This window comes from Megalobrama amblycephala, linkage group LG11, assembly GCF_018812025.1.
Source record: "Megalobrama amblycephala isolate DHTTF-2021 linkage group LG11, ASM1881202v1, whole genome shotgun sequence".
In the NCBI taxonomy this organism is placed as follows: domain Eukaryota; kingdom Metazoa; phylum Chordata; class Actinopteri; order Cypriniformes; family Xenocyprididae; genus Megalobrama; species Megalobrama amblycephala.
The window spans coordinates 30,758,455-30,779,946 of NC_063054.1; the positions used below are offsets into that span (position 1 = coordinate 30,758,455).

Here is a 21,492-nt window from a genome sequence, read left to right on the forward strand (position 1 = left end):
AAAGCTCCCTCATTCTGATTCTAAATTGTATTAATAAGTACAATTAAAGAAAACGAGTGCAACAATTCAATGGGAGAAGAGGGAGAAATTGGATTAGGATTACTATGTTTCAGAGCATGTGCACTTAGCCATGGTTTCAACGCTTCCTTTTTTAATTTAAAGCTGCAGATTTCATTTTGTCCCTATAATACATACAAAATTAAAAAAAAAATCCATAGTAACTACCAATCTGTCTTATTTTAGGTCATTTCCCACAACCATTTTAGGCATCATTACCCAGCAAGATTCTCTAACAACATTATAAAAAGAAAAAATAATGCAGCTAATTAAGGTGCTGATGTTATGAAACACAAATTTAAGGAGGAAAGGGAAAGAAAACAATAGAATATGGTAACTGGCACACTCCTCAACAACAACAAAAGACATTCACTTGTAGTTTTTGCATTTGTACTGATTACGAACACAGCAGGCTGGGCGACACTGTTTTTTGTACTTTAATTATTAGTCTGGCACTGCATGCAACCCTCTTCAAGAAATTCAAAGCTGCCAACCAGCTGTGTTCCTCATTTAACAGTCCTGGCTCTGTCTAGTGATGTTGAAGACACTACATGACAGAATTATTGTGTGCAATATTTGTACGCAACATCTCAAACACCTCCTGCAGAGCATTCACACATCTTTTCCACATTTGGTGTTGCTAGAGCCAATGAAATGATGAATAATCTCCCAAGAGAGAACGCTATGAAGTTATTGCAGGAGTTAGAAGGCGAGAAGTTTTTGAACAGGGAAAAAAAAAATGAATGTCTGATAAAGCTTGCACAATTCTGGCTTTTCTTAAAAAAAAAGGGTATCTCACTTCTAAAAATCTGTCAGGAGAAAAACATGAGAAATGACTCTCAGTTGGGTTTAAAACATGTGGGAGATGCAACCATGCCATTCCCCCCTCATTTCCACCTATCCACAAGAAGAAGACGACCACGACGAGGTGTCAAACGAAACAGGAAGAGGAAACAGCATGTGATGACCAGATAAAACACCATAAAAATGTGCAAACTGCGCCCCTTTTGTTTCCTACAGCAACACTCTTCTTTAGACAGAACAGTCTCTGTGCTGCTAAATCACACAGCCCTAAAAGTTCCAGTTTTTACGGCATGATGTGGCCTTTTCAACTCAGACTACTTTGGTCTAAAGTCACTGTTCTACCTTACAACCATACTCCCTAAATCAAAATCATTGGTTTCTGTAGGCTATACTTTGTAAAAGCCAGGAAAACTGACAAAGATGAGACCGTGGCATGCTAAACTACAATACTGTTGTACAAAACAAGTTGTGACACTACATACTTGCAAAGCTATCAGAATCAGCATGACTAACTACTAGTGTAACCATAGTCGGCTCACATTCTGCTGAAGCCAAAAATTTTCATATACCTTAAACAGAATCCTCAGTGCACATAAGATGCAAACAGTAAGCAAATATTGTGTTCTATGCAGAGAACGATGCAAATCAAAATATCCTTCAAGGCAGAAACTGCACTGTAGGTGAAAGGACAGCACATTTGTGCACTGTGAACAGGCCCTTGAGGACTCAAACCCCAGTGAGGAAGTGTGAGAAGGTCATAAATCACCTTCACTATGAAGCTTTCCGATACAGCCCTCGGTTAGACATTCACGTCCCAAAAGCTTTTCCCCTACATGACTGGTTTTACCCTCTGAATGCTGACCCAAATCAGGACTATACAATCTTGTCCATATAGGGAAGTCCACTGCACAGATTTAGGAGAGATTCTTAGGCACTATACACAGACCTTATCATCTCCAATTACACTGGTAAGTTACAAACCAGGCACTTAATGACCCGATAAAGCCATCCACCATCATGAATCCTTGCTGAACCTGATGAGAACATGTTGTGACCTCAGGTTAGAGGTGATGGGATACCTGCCTGCTTGTCATTCAATACAAAGACTTGATCTTATCAACGTTCTACCCCTTGAGAAGGCTGTGGATCGAAGACGATAACAATCAAACGTCGAAAGCACAATCATCTATTGAACCATCTTCCATCCCAGTGCATACTATGGTTTAATCAATGAGACCAACAACTGGCCATTCTACAGCAGGGGCAAAACAAACAAGAAAAGAGCATTAAAGGCCTTCCGAAGCAAAGGGATGGGTTTTTGTACGAAGAATATCCATATATAATATATATATATATTAAAAAAAAAACACTTTATAAACTATAATAACTAGCTTCTGGCAAACGGCCGTACGCATCTAGTTAAGGTGGAAGTGCAACCTCTGACACGACAAATGACGAATGTGGAAGCGCAGAGGATAGCGCAAAACAAAACACCGGTCACAAATGAAAATTTTTAAAGAGAAATGTCGAAGGATTTCGATATAAGAGAACAGGAGCTTGAGTTTGTTGCACAGCCTTATTTGTTAGAACCGCGAGAGCTTGCGCTAGTCCTAAATCCTACGTCATGCATCGCGTCAGAGGTTACTCTTCTGCCGTAATTCGATGCATACAGCCATTTGCCGGAAGCTAGGTATTATAGTTTATAAAGTTTTAAATATGGATATTTTTCTTACAAAAACCACATCGCTTTGCTTCAGAAGGCCTTTATTACTTTTATAATGGATGGATGCACTTTTTTGGGCTTCAAAATCGTGAGCGCCATTCACTACCATTATAAAAGGTTGGAAAAGCCAGGATATTTTTTAAATATAACTCTGATTGTGTTTGTCTGAAGAACACCTAAGTCATGTACACCTAGGATGGCTTGAGGGTGAGTAAATCATGGGATAATTTTTATTTTCAGGAGAACTCTCTCTTTAATGTTAGATGGTAACATCACGTGTTGGAGCTCATCTCAGCAAGGCCTGTATAACAGATGGTCGCTCATTTGGTATCTGAAAGAAAGCCATTACCAAAAGAGAACCTCCTGGAAGCGGTATTATCAAAATGAAGGTTGACCCCCAGAGCTATTTGGCAGGGAATTGACATTGGCAGCATCTGCAAGGTGGTACAATCCTGCATGTTTATTCTGGGCTGACAGATACTGGACAGTAATTCAGAGAACATTATCTGGCAGAACAAAAGAAATGAACATTAGGCCTCACGAAAATAATCGAAAATGGGACAAAATCTAAAAGTCTATAAAGCTAATTTAATAACTTCTCAGTCAAACTCCAACAGCACTGAATTAGTATTTAAATAGTCAAGACTATGTTGATAATTTAAGCAGTTACAATTTACATTTGATTACTTAATTTGTTCATATTCATATTAATATTAAACTTCTTAAAAGAAATCTGTTAAATACATATGAAAACTAGCATTGAGAAAATGTAAAATTGCTATTGGTATCAGGAAAATATGGAAGCTTTTTTTTTTTTTTTTAAATGTTAAATGTGACTTTTTCATCTTACAATTCTGACTTTTCTCTCGCAATTGCAAGTTTACATCTCTCAATTCTGACTTTTTTTCTCAGAATTGCGTGATATAAAGTCGCGATTACATGTTATAAAGTCAGAACTGTGAGATATAAACTCTCAAAGTCTGACAAAGAGGACACTGACAACACGTCGACAGACAAGACAGAGCAGGTTACTTATGATATTAAACAAAGTCCCAGCTTTCAAACTGTAATTTAAGAAATTCGAACAATAAAAACAGTTTTGTGGCTCTTTAATGTGTCCTGACAGATCACTCTCAGCTCAAGAGGCTCATGAACCGATCATCTCTTCTTACTAGCTAATTTGTAGCATCAAATAAACATGAATGAACATGAGAAGGAAAGTTGTTTCAAACGTGGAAAGGACACAAACGTGGAAACATTTTTCAAGTTCAAGTCCACCGAGGTTAATCTTCTAACTCCTGACTGCTTTGTCGGACAAAATGGCGGATTCGGCGTTATGATTGGTTAGATCGCTTGTCAATCAAACTCCCGGCAAAGGGTCAATTGCGACTTTATATCTCGCAATTCTGAGAAAAAGTCAGAATTGCGAGATGTAAACTCACAATTGAGAGGAAAAGTCGCAATTAGCCTTTTTATTATTTATTCAGTTAATTGGTTCACAAATCTGACTATGCTGTTCATTTGTTTGTGCACGCAACCAGTGAGAACAACATAATAGAAAGTTGTGTTGTCTATTTGTTGTCCTATATATTTTACTATGTCCTGTCGTTCTCAATATATTCAATTCAGACTGCAAGCTCACAACTCAGCTAAACAAAATATTAATAATAATAAATAGTTTTGCTGCAGGGTTGTAGATTCAGCAGCAGGGTACTGCTACTACTGAATACAAACAGTAAAACATTACCTCCTCTAGTGACACTGTTTTAATGAGGAAAATATATAAACAGACTTTATCAGTGAACTCTGAGGACTGACACAATCTCTAGTCAGTGCTTCTAAAGCAAAATACATCACTTCAAAAATAAGATTAGGCTGGTGATTACAGCTCAAACATGAAGACTCATCTTGCACAGCAAGAAGCTGTTTGTAAGCACATCTCCAAGCAGCAGGATCTCAGAGCCTGCTGTGACACTGGACGATGGGCTTCAGGCAAAAACGCACATAAGCCAATGTCCATCAAAACCATGCCATTAATTTACAAAAGTGGTTGTGAGAAAATTCAGACTGGAGGATATTCAAGGCTGAACATGCAAACACCGGTGCAACACAGCTGTCTGCATCAAACCATTTAGTACCAAAGATGCTCCAATTTGCGCTTGCCAGCCGGCAGAAGAAAAACACACAGACAAACACTGCAAACATTAACTTAATAATCCTCTTAAAAACAGATGGGAGTTTCTTCAACTGTGGTAACTTTCTCTCAAAGGTAGATTTTTATGAAAACAAACAGATTGCAACTTTTTTCTTGTTTTATGAAGATCACATTAAAATCTCAGACATTAAATGAGCAGGAGACAGTTAAAAGTGAATGGGAGAAATTGCTGCTCACAATATGACAGGTTCAGTCCTGTTTTACATTTTCATAGTGTCCGTTTATTTACTCTAAAATCCATGCACATTAAAGGTGCTAAAGAGGTTCTTTTTGTAGACTGAGTTTTTGAAATGAGTGCATGGGTAAGAACAACCCCCTCCTTCACAGCTCATTTAGAGGGAACGCCTCCCAAAACTCGTGCACGAGTATGGGAACACAAGTGTTTACCACCGGCATTCGCTGTGTTATTAAGCCGGGCACACATTTAACGACTAGCTAAAACATTCTGACTGTGCTCAACATACAGAGACTGTTTCCTGCTCCTGAAGCAGATTTATATACTTTCACATGGAATTTCAACACCGACTGTAATCGCAGACTGAAATTAACTGGCTCTGACTGGACGTGTTTGAGCGACTTAAAGCCGCGCACACACTTAGTGGATTCATTATGTCGGACTCACCGCAGGTGACTCAATCTGCAGTTGTTACTCCTGTCTCCTGACAAAAACATTGCATGCGGCGCCTGTGGAGTGTGGAAAGTTACTGGAGCGCGCAGCCGCGTGTCTCTCACATGGATCGTCATGGCAGTGATTGACAAGCCAGAGGGCCAATCCGCGCACGTCTCTCACAAGGAACGTCATGGCAGTGATTGACAAGCCAGAGGGCCAATCGTTTACGCGATGATCGCGTAAACGATTGGCTGATGTTTTTAAGGCCCTACCTCGTGCGCAGATGATGTATATTAATATTATTACTTTCAGTGCACCTAATAAATAGTCTTTTATCAGTTAGTAAAGACAGTTTCAAGTAATATTGCAAAATGTATAAAACAAAACATCCTCTTTAGCACCTTTAACTGAGCAAGCATGAAAAATACAGTAATTTTACAGGATTTAAGCTAAACTTGTACTTGACTGGGAAAAATAATTCATATACATGAATTACATTTTAAATTATGACTATAACACAGCAGTTTACAGCTAAAGTTGCCAACTGTTATATTTTGTTATATTTTAAAGTTAAAATATAAATGAATAATAAAAAAGAACTTTTATTTATAATTCTAACAATTATAAATTCTGTTGCTAATCAAAAGCTAGAGTACCAAAAAGCATGCTTGTCAAGAAATCTGAAGATAGTGAAGAAAAAGAAAAGTCAAGAAAAAGCTCTGCTTGCTAACAAAGACTATTCATTTAAATTCGGAGGTTCTCTCTATAGAACAAAAACCCAGCACCTCTTCTGACCTACGTCCCAAACACACAGCTAAGCATACAACTTTTGTTGGGTCATTAATACGAGTGTGGCTATATACTGACAGAACATCATGGTTCAGCAGCCACTGTGCTAAATGAGCACACAAGGGCTTAGAGCCGGACTGACGTGTTCTTCCTCTTTCCTACCACTTATCTATGGTCTTCTGCACTTTCAAAATTTTTTATTTTTTTTTATTTTTTATAATTGCACAGTTCATGTCAGGGACCATCACAGAACAGTTTAATTCACTGTTGGGAAACGGTTATTTCCAAATCACAATCAGACTGGTGGACATTGTGGAGAAAAAGACGGAAGGAGGAGAGAAGGCCTTTTCCCTGTGCGTTTTATTAGAGGAAGTGGTCGTGAGTGACAAGCACGTACATTCGGGAACTGCAGACAGTTCATACTGTACCTGAGCGACTTCATTAGCCGAGGCATTGTCTCATTCCCTGCTGGTCTCTTACAGAGAGATCCAGTCTGGAGAATCTGCTCCTGCTCTGTGCTGAAATGATTGGCACATGGAACAGAATGGCCAGTATTTAGTGTGATGGAATCAGCTATGTGAGATACGAAGAACCTAAAATCTCTAGGTTAATAGGGGCGTGACGAGATCGCGTGTCACGAGATCTCGCGAGACTAAATTGTGACGAGATTTCTCGTCGAGGTGAAAAGCAGTCCCGTGATAGTGTGAGGGTGAAATTAGGAAAGAATATGCCACAGCTACGTTAACATTATGCCACCACTGTCGTTTTGCTTTTTATAGAAATAAAAAACCATTTAATTCAGTTGGATAACGGTCGCCGCCGCTCACAGAGTACACGCGATCGTGAAAGTGAAAGTAAACGCGAGCGCACATTCAAACGCGATGTCAATACCCCGCATTTTGAAAGCGGCTCACTGATGCATGCAAATATCTCTCAATATGAGAGCTATCTTAGGCTGGGCTGTGTAGTTGTAAGCATCTCTCAGCTCTGTATCATGCTTAAAGAAAAAGTTGGTCTCTCTTTGCACTTTGAATATTGAGAGAGTGCTTTGATGATGGTTGCACTTATTGATTGCACTTAGGACTAAAAGAAAACTGTTATTTATTTTTATGGTAACACTTTACAATAAGGTTTCATTAGTTAATGTTAGTTAACTTTTAGGGGTGTGACGAGACGGGTATCTCAGGAGACGAGACTCGAGATTGAGTTCACGAGAACGAGACGAGATTTTTACACACTATTTTTAAGAAATCCTCAATGGCGAAATACATGACTAGAAAAAAAATAGTCTGCAGGTGTATTTGAAATGTTTTAACTAATCATCTTTTAATTAATGTCATTTCAGTTATACTTTCTAAGAATTATCATATGCAGTAAAAGACAACAATGCTCAAGTACTGTAAAAGGTTTTGCCACAAACTCAACTGACTGACTTCTCTCCTGTATGATTTCAGTCTCTTCAGACCTTACTGTACATGATTTAAGAGCTTCTACAACTTTTGACCTCCTAACTGAACTCCTTTCCACAAATTGATCATAGAAATAAAATGTAACACTTTACAATAAGGTCTCATTTATTAACATTAATTAAATTTCGTCACAATTTAGTCTCGAGAGATCTCGTGACACGAGATCTCGTCACACCCCTATTAACTTTACATGAACTAAGGAAGAACAATACTTCTGCACTATTTTAGCTAATGTTAAATTTCAACATTTACTAATACTTTGTTAAAATCAAAAGTTGTATTTGTTAACATTACTAAATGCACTATCATGAACTAACCATGAATGACTATTTTTATGTTTAACTAACATTAACAAAGATTAATAAATACTGTAGCAAAGATATTGCTCATTGTTGTTGTTGGTTAATACACTAATGTTTATAAATGAGACCTTATTGTAAAGTTTTACCATTTTTATTTCTATAAACAATTTGTGGAAAGGAGTTCAGTTAGGAGGTCAAAAGTTGTAGAAGCACACAAATCATGTACAGTAAGGTCTGAAGAGGCTTGTATGAAATCATACAGGAGAAGCCAGTCAGTTGAGTTTGCGGCAAAACGTTTTACAGTGCTTGAATACTGTTGTCTTTTACTGCATATGATAATTCATACACCGAAAGTAGAACTGAAATGACATTAATTACAAGATGATTAGTTTTTAACATTTCAATGATTTCTTGAAAATAGTGTGTAAAAATCTCATCTCGTTCTCATGAACTCAGTCTCGTGTCTCGTCTCGTCTTGTCACACCCCTACAGGTTAACATTCTCTTGGAACACATAAGCAGTATTGCATGAGCAAAATGAGTGCTGTTGTACGAAATTCAGGAAGTGGAGTTAAGATTACGCCTTTACTCAGCAAACACTGACAAGCAGAGTGATACAAGCAGTAAATTCTATTAAATATCAAATGTAGTTCAGCTAATCAAATCAGAGAACAACCGTTGTACATTTTACACACTGTTTTTTTTCTCTTTTTTTTTTCCATGCAGTGAAATATTTTTAAAAAATGATTACTTTCTTTCCTACGTTTACATTTATGCTTTTGGCAGACGCTTTTATCATTCCATTAACATAATTAGGAATAATAAGTGCTGCACTATTTGGAAGAAAAATTAGACATGCATAACTTTTTGGACAATGCGATGGCGATAAACAATGAAATAAACTTCAATTCATCATTATTTTCAAACTTTTTGGACAATGTGATGGCAAAAAAACATGCAATAAATCATCAATTTCAATTACTGCTTAGTTTACATAAATGACATCTTAGTTAAACTAATTATGGAAAGAATGGAGCTTTTAGTGACCTTTCCATTCTTCGCAAAACTTTCCTCAATCTCGCATATCTTGCTCAAAATATGCATTTTATACCTGGGATGTCAAAAGCACCAGTACCTTTGATTAACTGCGAATCAACACTTGATCAGTGTAATCCATAAAATTATAAACTGATGAACATCAATTCACCAGTAACACCCCTATTCTCTTTTACCGCATTCTTCTTGCTTCTATCCAAGACTATAATGTGGATTCAATGGTCTTAAACAAGCCCAGAGTGTGTGAAATATTCAAACTCACTCTAATCCACAGATTCTGAGGCCTTAATGATTTTTTTTTTCATGCTTGGTTAAACGCAATTCATCAGAAATTTGCCGTATACTGCACGAGATTTAATGAACTTTAATGCAACTGAGGTCAAATACACGAGAGAAAGACCTCTGCACACCTCGTCCTCGTGTATGCGGCATGGCACAGAATACGTTTATAAAAACACGTGGCAATAATCTCACACGTCCGGAACACACAAGCAGGCATAATGTTTTGACTAAGCACTTCCATATGGCTTGACTGCAGCCTGATTTTTCTCTGCGAGCTAAAGCCCTGTGGGTTGTAAGTTGGCTGTTCTTGTGACCGCCCCAGTGATCACAATTTCCAGTGAGGTCTTACTCCGTGTCGGTGTGTGTGATCCGACCGGCCGGTATCAGCAGCTCACATCTCACTGAGAAACGGGATCTAGAAAAGCACAAAACAGTCATTCCAGCTGCCTGGGCAGGTACAAAAACCCTGACCGGCATATTCCAGATCATCTTTTATTCAGAGCCAACGTACCATTAACCCAACCTCTAAATTTATAATGGAAAACCCTGCCAGACAAAACGCAGCAATGGTTGAGCACGTGTTCAATGGTCTCCTGTGTTCATGGGCCGTACGGCCCATGGGGCCAACCTTACCATTTGAGGAATTGACAAGCACTCAAAACTGCCTGGAAACGCACGGCACAACAAAAAAAGGTTAGAAGGTAATAGCATGTGCGAGAGCTGTCTGGCTTTGACTGACATGGGAGTCTTTTTAAAAACGCACACACGCGCGTCTGAGGCTGTGGTGCACAGGGGGACGTGAAGATGTACTTCTTGCCAGATTGTTATTCTGATAGTGTGAGCGCCAAATAAATTAAGACTGTATATTCTACTGGCACGTCCAAAGCAAAATTATGGAGGTTAATCAAATGTGCGTTGTAAATCCCCGGCCTGCCCTCCAGCTGAGTACCAATTGACTATGTGGAGTTTACAACACAACAGAAGCACGTCTGATGAATCTTTCATAACACTCTCGGTCTCGATCCTGAAAAACAGTGATGTGCATGACTTACAAGATTCAAAGAACTCAATTAATTGAGAAGATATGTGGCTGGAAATTGTTGTTTGCAGTCAAACCCCACATTTTTATTTAATATTGATGCACCAAAATTTTGTCTGCATCTGAAAGATTTTAAATTAGACTCTGTTTGGAATAAAATAAATTATATATTTTTGTGATCACTACATGAACATCTAACATCTAATATAGTATATAAAAAAAGAATATTGTGGAACAAAATAAACAGTAAAAAAATGACCATGATTTTAACGGTAAAAGACTGTAAAAATGCTATGGTGAAAAACAGTTAATTGGTTTACAGAAGGTTTCCATACTATATACGGTGAATAACTGTAATAGATCTAACGGTACATTTAATGTAATTTTACGGTAAAATATCGTTAAATTTATGTTTCTTAGAAGTGAAAAATAACAAGTCATTGTATAATTCACAGTGAAAACCCGTAAATTGACATTCACACAATTTCCTGAGTGACACTTCACATTTGATGTATTTCCGTTGAAATAACTTTCTTCTTGGTTTTTCTTCTTTTTTTTTCTAATCAGTCATGTACATTAGGGTTTTATATTATATATAAAGTTGTTAAATTAATGTTTATTGCATTTTAAAAATTTCATGTGTGTTACCATGATGGCGTTTATGGTGTTTGTGTGAATGACACTGTGGGCACCTTCTATATTTTAGCTTGTGGAAAAGCTGCTTGTGACGAGCTTTGATTCATCATGTGACTCTCACCACTGTGTTTGGTGGTTGTCAAGTAGCTGTGTCTCATTTCACAGCTGCCGTTTTTCTTTTACCATAAAATGTATGGGGATTTTTTTTTTTTTTTTTTTTTTTTTTTTTACAGTGAATACAATTTATGCACTGGGATTCAGTCAAATACAAACTCAATGTGCAGTTGTGTTTATATTTTGACTGCAATACGATTCATTCAAAAACAATGGCATTTTTGGGGAATAATTTTTCAGGGGATGAAATTTTAGTGCATCATCAATTTTCATCTGTTAAGCAGAATACAAAAAGCTTTCCACCTGAAAAATTGGAGAAAATAAGAATCAAAAGTTTCAAGGGGAGGTTTTAGACAAATTTTGCATAAATCCTTATAATTTGCAATGACTTTGCATTGACAAGGAACAACAAAACTATGAAAACATTTTAATTATTATTATACGAATCAAATACTAATGCTATTTGGATTTATAAACTGTTTTCTAATTGGATTGCTTGTATACTAAACTTAAACTAAACCCAAAAAATTAAAATTCTGTCATCATTTACTCACCTCAAAACCTGTATAAATTTCTTTGTTCTGTTGAACACAAAAGGAAGATATTTTGAATAATGTGGGAAACTGAACAGTTCTGGGACACCATTGACTTCCGTAGTATTTTTTTTTCCTACTACGGAAGTCAATGGTGCCCCAAAGCAGCCTGGTTACAAACTTTCTTCAAAATATATCTTCCTTTGTGTTCAGCAGAACAAATAAATTTATACAGATTTGGAACAACTTGACGGTGAATAAATGACAGAATTTTCATTTTTGGGTGAACTATCCCTTTAATTGTTAATCAATCATTGAAGCTATAAAAGGGTGTCGACGCCAAAACAAATAATCCTGGGCCAAGTTTAATCCAGAAGTTGTGCATCACAGCTGTCAAGTTGCAAGTCTCACTGTGACATGTAAATTGCCTTTATCATTTGTGAAAATCTTTGGTCTTGAATGATAATTGCAAGTTACATAAATACTTATTTCTAAATGAATTAATTCTGATATTTTCCAAACTTTCAGAGTGTTTTTCCAAATTCCAAACTTTCGGAAGGCACTTTTTTTGAGAGGAGCTAAACAATGCATATTACAAAATGCAGGTAGCATAACAGTGTGAAATAATGTGTTGTTGCTGTATCCTCTGAGTTACTGATGTACATTACAAACCTCACAGGAAGATGGACAGTCCTTCATGAATTATTCACGGATTAGTATGCCCACTCACAACCTGTGCTTTTCAGCTTCAAAATAGAAATGGGTCGAGAGGGTGACGGGCAAAAGCAGCACAACAACATTTCTTTAGAGGGAAGGAAAACGCATTAGTGCGTAAACGGTACCAAAGAGGATCAAGGTTTCATGAAACTATATTTGTGTAGTGTGACCATGCTATTCCCACCCGACGCGGTCAGAAATGGTTTTGTTTGTCTTCTTGAAAGCAGAAATAGACCTAGACGGAGCTTGTGAAGTGAGACAGACCAAAGAGAAATCAAAAGCCTTTTTGATAGAGGTCACCTAACCACCTGTGCAGCTTTGATTGACAGTTCTGACCACTTACCAATTTACTGTTGAGATGTGAAGCTGTATGTGCACAAATCAAAGTTTCATGGTCAGAGTCAGAGAGACACTCTAGAAAGATACTCACCAAACAAATTGCTGGAGTGGCCTTGCTTAGAGACAGGACGCAGCTCGTTGGAGCCCCAGGCGTAGCGCTTGTAATTGTCCCAAGAAAACTGCATCATCTGAGGAGAGAGTGACAGATGGTTAACTTTTGGTTAATGCAAAGGCAAAACATCAGAAAAATCACAGAGAAAACTGTTACAAGCACAACTGAATCACTGTTCAAGAAAGTAAAATGAATGTGTCAACTAACAAGGCATCGGGCTAATCAAGGATCAATATTAATTCATTTGATTAAGTCGACATTTGAAATGCTAAACGGATCCACTTCGGCACAAATGAACAGTAAAGAAACAATTAACAGAGGAAAAAATCTAAATGCTTGCATGTCTTGGACATGATTAACTGTGGATTAAAAAAATGGTTGCGTAAACAAGGTATTGTGTGTCACACACAGTTTGTAGAATTAAAAGCCATTTAATCATTAATATCAATTAAAATGACAAATCGATTATAGAAATTCCCAAAAATTCCCATTATAAAATAATATATCAAGTAGTAGTAGTTGAATCTGTTCATTCAAACACACATGAAAACACGAGGTAGTTTTACAACAAATCACTTAAATCTTATACCACATAAACAAATAATTCAGAATATATCTGCACATGCTCGGTACAACACAAAGTCACCCTACGAGACACAACACAAGCAAAAGTGGCATTTCCCATTTGCTTCACTTTGGCGTCAATTAACACACCATATGTTTAGCTGTAAAACAACCGATGAGAAGCAATGATGTGAAGTGTGGTCACTTTCCTTATAAACCTTCTGTATGGAGACATCAGAGCAGGGAAAACAAAAACAAGTGATGCATGAAACGTATTACTGGAGTATAAAATGGTTATTTGAGTGATTTTGTTCATCTTTTGGGTTTGAAATCAACCTCAAATGAACGTGACAGGATTTTTCCATACACTACAGCAGTGTCTTATGATTATTCATGAGAGTACTATGCTGAAGCGTGGATCACGAGAGTTTGTTCACATGCTTTCCCCTTAAATGCTGACAAAGCAACAGGTTTTCAATCAATCATTGACTACTTTGCCATTTAAAGGGTTAGATTACCCAAAAATGAAAATTCTGTCATGAATGACTCACTCTCATGTCGTTCCAAACCCGTAAAACCTCCGTTCATCTTCGGAACACAGTTTAAGATATTTTAGATTTAGTCCGAGAGCTTTCTGTCCCTCCATTGAAAATGTATGTACGGTATACTGTCCATGTCCAGAAAGGTAATAAAAACATCATCATGACATCAGTGGGTTAGTTAGATGTTTTTGAAGCATCGAAAATACATTTTGGTCCAAAAATAACAAAAACTACGACTTTATTCAACATTGTATTGTCTTCCGGAATCCTTTCCATTGAATTGATTCCATTGAATCCTTTCATCTGTCGGCATTGGTAATGCACTTTTACGTCGTTGTTTTTGGCGATTAGGACATCCGCGACATGCACACTTAAGCACCATTTTAAAAAATATAGCAATACCAAAATACAACCAATGTAGAATAGCTTGAATACAGGGTGCGTCTCCCTCAGACTGTAAACGAAGCTCAGGCGCACCGGATAACACGTCAGCAGCGTCTTACGTCAGCAGTGCGCTGCGGTTCACTGAACCAGAGTCGTGAACCCGGATGAACAACAGACCCGTAAGAGAATACAATGCTGAATAAAGTCGTAGTTTTTGTTATTTTTGGACCAAAATGTATTTTCGATGCTTCAAAAACGTCTAACTAACCCACTGATGTCATGATGATGTTTTTATTACCCTTTCTGGACATGGACAGTCTACCGTATATACATTTTCAATCAAGGGACAGAAAGCTGCTAAAATATATGTTCTGAAGATGAACGAAGGTCTTACGGGTTTGGAATGACATGAGGGTGAGTCATTAATGACATAATTTTCATTTTTGGGTGAACTAACTCTTTTATATGGGAAAGTTTTTATATTTATGAAGATAAGGACTGAGATTTGTTTGAGATGCAGTCCAACCTGTGAGTGTGTTAACTGATCAAACCACTATAAATGTTGGGTAACACTTTATTTAAGGGTCTTTTAACTAGTTGCTTATAGGCATGCATTTTCCTAGAATATTGGCTGTTTATTAGTATTCATTATGCACATATTAATGCCTTATTCTGCATGACCTTTTTCTACATTCTTAATCCTACCCAATACCTAAACTTAACAAACTTACTAATTATTAATAAGTAGTTTATTAATAATTTAAGGAGTTTATTGAGGGAAAAGTTTCATTTAAAAGTGAATATGTGTTTCCTATACTAAAGTGTAACCAAATGTTGCAGAATAGTAATTAAAAATGCAAAGCACATTCACATATATTGCCAATGCAAACTAAAAAAGCTAACTGTTCCACACATTTAATTGTGTAATATAAAAAGTGTATTTTTGCAATGTGTTTTAAGCTTACAAAACATTTGTAAGAACCTCTGAAACTCCATTAAAGCAATTTACTTTTTCTATATTTCTCAAAACTGCACAAGACACTTTAAAGAAAAAAGCAAACAAAAATTGTGTGAATCGCTGTAAGCTCAATATTTCAAAAATACAAGAAATAGAGCAGCAAAACATTATGAGTTACCATTTCAGAGTTTTCTTTTCACTCAATTTGGACAAATAAACATTTATTCTATTTGTTTACTAAAAACAATTAATTCTTTAGGTGGAAGTGGAAAAAAACAGCAGCAGTATTTACTAATGATGTATGCTGTGTTGAGGAAACAAAGATAAGCAGAAATACGCACAACTCATTATTCACTGTGACAGGATGACGCTGATGATCCCAGAGAAACAATGATTGAAGGAGGACGAAATATTCTCAGTAATTTGTGCATTAAATAATCCACTTGCAGCTCATCCATTCTAAAACTCACAAGAAAAACTGTTTTTAGACCACAGTCTTCACACTCCCCAGGGGTGCCAGTTAGCAGGTCAAGAGAAACAGACCTGCTGTTCTCCCCGGAGAGCGTCAGACAGCACCAAAGAGAGAAAAAAAAAAAAGCTCTTGACACACACTCCTCTGCCTGGATAAAGTCATTTGCAGCCTCGGCACAGTCTCCGAATACCAGCCAACTGGCTCCATTGAAATTAGATCAGTTTATCGACTGCTGGCCTAACTTTAAGCATGTCCTAATCATGTAACTCTTTGCTTTCAAAGATAGCCACTCAACACCAAAACACTGATTGAAAAAGAAAAGATAAAAGTAAAAAAAACAAAAAGTCTTTAGCTGAGGACTCCAGGCTAGAGAGAAGCAGATAGACAAAGCTGGCCGTCCAACTGGTTGGGAAGACGAACACAAGCTGTATTTATTCTCACCAGTGTTTCCTGCACCACCATTCAGTAGAACCGCTGTGCTGCTGAAACTACAGCCCACAGCAAAAAGAAATATAGGTAATATAGTTTATTGTATTATGAGCTTTGAGTTTGAATTTAAGTGACCCTAAAGCTGAGTGCAACATGACACCGCGTTCTGGTTGCAATCAGCGAAGACCCCTTTTTTCAGTTGAACATTGTGACTTTTTTGTGGGCAGAGTTTAGGCAGAGGTAGAACAATTCCCCTGACCGCTGTCGTCGGTTTATTTGTGTGGCGATAAAATGCGATACAATTTTAAATTGGAGCCTGTACTCAATTGATTCTGGCACCCAACAACACAAGATGATGACATTTTAAGCTCCTTATTTAGGAGACTATAAATATTAATAGCTGACAAACTACAAACCTGATTCCAAAAAAGTTGGGACACTGTGCAAATTATGAATAAAAACAGAATGCAATGATGTGGAAGTTTCAAATTTCAATATTTTATTCAGAATACAACATAGATGACATATCAAATGTTTAAACTGAGAAAATGTATAATTTTAAGGGAAAATAAGTTGATTTTAAATTTCATGGCATCAACATCTCAAAAAAGTTGGGACAAGGCCATGTTTACCACTGTGTGGCATCCCCTCTTCTTTTTATAACAGTCTGCAAATGTCTGGGGACTGAGGAGACAAGTTGCTCAAGTTTAGGAATAGGAATGTTGTCCCATTCTTGTCTAATACAGGCTTCTAGTTGCTCAACTGTCTTAGGTCTTCTTTGTTGCATCTTCCTCTTTATGATGCGCCAAATGTTTTCTATGGGTGAAAGATCTGGACTGCAGGCTGGCCATTTCAGTACCCGGATCCTTCTTCTACACAGCCATGATGTTGTAATTGATGCAGTATGTGGTCTGGCGTTGTCATGTTGGAAAATGCAAGGTCTTCCCTGAAAGAGACAACGTCTGGATGGGAGCATATGTTGTTCTAGAAGTTGGATATACTTTTCAGCATTGATGGTGCCTTTCCAGATGTGTAAGCTGCCCATGCCACACGCACTCACTCAACCCCATACCATCAGAGATGCAGGCTTCTGAACTGAGCGCTGATAACAACTTGGGTTGTCCTTGTCCTCTTTAGTCTGGATGACATGGCGTCCCAGTTTTCCAAAAAGAACTTAAAATTTTGATTCTTCTGACCACAGAACAGTTTTCCACTCTGCCACAGTCCATTTTAAATGAGCCTTGGCCCAGAGAAAACGCCTGCGCTTCTGGATCATGTTTAGATATGGCTTCTTTTTTGACCTATAGAGTTTTAGCCGGCAACGGCGAATGCCACGGTGGATTGTGTTCACCGACAATGTTTTCTGGAAGTATTCCTGAGCCCATGTTGTGATTTCCATTACAGTAGCATTCCTGTATGTGATCCAGTATGGTTTTCCGGCCTTGACCCTTACGCACAGAGATTGTTCCAGATTCTCTGAATCTTTGGATGATATTATGCACTGTAGATGATGATAACTTCAAACTCTTTGCAATTTTTCTCTGAGAAACTCCTTTCTGATATTGCTCCACTATTTTTCGCCACAGCATTGGGGGAATTGGTGATCCTCTGCCCATCTTGACTTCTGAGAGACACTACCACTCCGAGTAGTGTTGTCACGATACCAAAATTTTGACTTCGATACGATACCCAATTTAAATATCACGATACCGATACTTAAACGATACTATGGCAAAAATCTAAAACAGCAGGAAATAACATATGACAGAACTTCTTTCTTCACCAGTGTGCAGGCTGATAATTCTGGATTTGCGCTTCATTGCCATGAAGTTAGAGTTAGCTTTAATATAATTTTTAATGTTTATTATTTTCATGCTCAATAAAATTGTAAATTATTTGCTGTTATGCTTTTTTCCCGTTTTTTATACATGTAGGTGTTTTTGACAGTAAGATTATTGCAAATATTAGATTACTGTAAATAATTGGAGCAATGTTATTCATGCATAAATTGGTTTAAAATAACCACAGCCTATATACCTTCACATATTTATGTATTTTTAAATTAATTTTATTTTTGCAACCAAAAATCACTTATTAAACTTACACTCAATAATACACCTCTTTGCGGAGGTCTGCTTGCACGAGTAAAATAAATAAATAACACTCATTTAATGTTTGAGAGCATAAACATAATGCTGGTATCACATTCACTAACCTGTCGCTCTTTAAATTCTTTGTACAAATAGAGATGTTTGTCGGCAAGATGCTTTGCCAAGTTGGATGCGTTGGTTGCCTTCACTTGCGTTATTTTGTAACATCTTTTGCAGACGGGCTTTGTGGTGTCCGTGGGCTTGCATTGTAAGCAAAATAATGCCATATTTCGCTTCGTGCATCTGCTTTCTCAACAATTTGTGCATGGTCTGCAAGAGCACCCATATTTGCAAACATACCTCTCGTTTCGTCACCATAAAAGCCGTTGCGCAGTTGAGAGGAATGAACACGCACTCAATAATGTGCTTTAGAAGCAGCGCGCTACATGCACACTGCCCCCTGCTGTCGCACATTAGGAAATACAGCTGGCACTCAAAGTACCGATACTAATAAAATGAAGAACCGGACCGTTTTTAAAAGCAGGGTATCGCGATACCTTTCTAGTACCGGTATATCGTGCAACACTAACTCCGAGAGGCTCTTTTTATACCCAATCATGTTGCCAATTGACCTAATAAGTTGCAAATTGGTCCTCCAGCTGTTCCTTAGATGTACATTTAACTTTTCTGGCCTCTTATTGCTACCTGTCCCAACTTTTTTGGAATGTGTAGCTCTCATGAAATCCGAAATGAGCCAATATTTGGCATGACATTTCAAAATGTCTCACTTTCAACATTTGAGATGTTATCTATATTCTATTGTGAATAAAATGAAAATTCACTGAATTAGAGTGATTACTAAGTAAACGGACTCCCTCAGTCATTGCTTTTGGTCAAATCTTACATTAACTGATCTGTGAATTGTTATGGTGTTTATTTTGTGATAGACTCAAGCATGTCTACTTCCTAAATCAGTTTAAAGCCAAACACAGATTCTACTTTATTGAAATTGCTTTTTCGAGAAGATTTTAATACCTGCAAATTCTAATATGTCCAGCATAATCCTATCATGTGTAGATGTGCCTGCCATCTGTCTGCAGCGCTCTGGTTGAGCGGTTTCCGTCTCTCAGACGGCAGCGGGCGCCAGTGACGTCAACGAACAACAAGGTTATGGCCCACATGTGATTACTGCGGTGGTGGCACCCAAAAGGGTCAGGTCAGAACACGGTGCAAACAGTACACAGAACCTCAGACAACCTTCAGTGGATGAAGCACAAGCAGAGAGGAAGCGTGAGGTCTGGCTGCCCGGGGACTGATGCTGAGTGGCTTATGTCAGATGAGTGGAGAGGACAGGTGCCACATGAACCTGGTGAGGATGCTGGAAATGAGTTCAGCTAGCTTTTACCTTGCTCTTCCTCTCACACAGTTCTGGATGACAATACACCCCACGGACTGTCAAACAGATCAAACAGCTGCCATAAGGTTGACGTGCTCTGGAGCATGTGCTCATTCCTAGAGGACCATCTCTTTATGAGAATATGCTGAAAAAAGTGTGACGAGACCGATAGAGCGACAGACATACAGACAGACACACACACAGACAGATAGGGCTGTGCGACTAATCAAAATCATAATAAAATCATGAGCTTGTGCAATTTCCAAACCACAGAAAGCACAAATTTTCCGCCAGCCCCCTCTGTGTGCGAGAACAGAACAGAGCAGGATTACCGTTATGACATGGAATAAAAGCACAGAAACAGGGAAAGTGAATTTAGGGAAGGATAAGGACTTGGACAAAAAAAAAAAAAAAAAAAATCATATTCCATGGTTTAGGAATAACATTTTTGTGGTTAAAGAGTTAGTTCACCCAAAAATGAAAATTCTGTAATTAATTACTCACCCTCATGTTGTTCCACAATGTTATTCAACAATATCCAGTGATGGGTGAAAAAAATAAAAAAGGGAGTTCATATATCTGACTGCTTGTATTCATTGATGAGAATGTAGCCACGTGCATTAATATTGCAATGCATCTTGATGCATTGTGATATCGAATCGTTGACATGATAATCGTAATCAAATTGAATCGTGAGATCAGTCACATTTGCGAACTGCAAAACATACGAAAACAGTTCAAAAAGGCATAAAGAAATAACTGACACCATCACATGTGATTATGCAAAGATGTGGTGTCTGCAAATATTGTCAATAAAGCCAATAATTCAAAAAAATAAATAAATAAAATTATACAGACAAGTATGCATGTAAATAATAAGTGTGTGTGTGTGCGCGCATGCATGCGTGCATACATATACACATACGTATATATACACATACGTATATATACACATATACATATACGTATATATACACATATACATATATACATATACATATATACGTATATATACACATATACATATATACATATACACATATATATACACATATACACATTATATACACATATACATATATACATATACACATATATATACACATATACACATTATATACACATATACATATATACATTAATGTGTATATACACATTATATATACACATATACACATTATATATATATATATATATATATATATATATATATATATATATATATATATATATATATATATATATATATACACACACATACACACATATATATATATACATATATATATATATATATATATATATATATATATACATATATATACATATATATATATATATATATATATATATATATATATATATATATATATATATATATATATATATATATATATATATATATATATATATATACACACACACACACACACACACACACATACATACGTATATATATATATATATATATATATATATATATATATATATATATATATATATATATATATATATATATATATATATATATATATATATATATATATATATATATATATATACATATACATACATATATATATGTATGCACACATGCATGCGCATATTTTAATACCTGCAAATTCTAATATGTCCAGCATAATCCTATCATGTGTAGATGTGCCTGCCATCTTTTTTTTTTTTTTAAATTTTAAAATTTTGTCTGTTTATATATATAAACATATAAACAGACAAAATTTTTAAATAAAAAGGAAAAACTTGTTATTGATGAACCCTGCTAATCAAACAGATGGTTGTTGAACAACTGTTTTAATGTTTTACCCCCAATCTTGTGGACTGGGTATTGTGTTCCATTTGCAAT

General features: G+C 36.7%; 1 protein-coding gene across 2 annotated transcripts in view; it reads right to left on the reverse strand.

Moving 5' to 3' along the window:
- The window catches only part of man1a1 (mannosidase, alpha, class 1A, member 1), a 163,010-nt gene that overhangs the window by 94,894 nt on the left and 46,624 nt on the right, over positions 1 to 21,492 (reverse strand). For both annotated transcript variants that reach the window (XM_048207395.1, XM_048207394.1), the window contains exon 2: positions 12,776 to 12,872. In XM_048207395.1, coding sequence (XP_048063352.1) covers positions 12,776 to 12,872 — 97 coding nt within the window. The remainder of the gene's footprint in view (positions 1 to 12,775; positions 12,873 to 21,492) is intronic.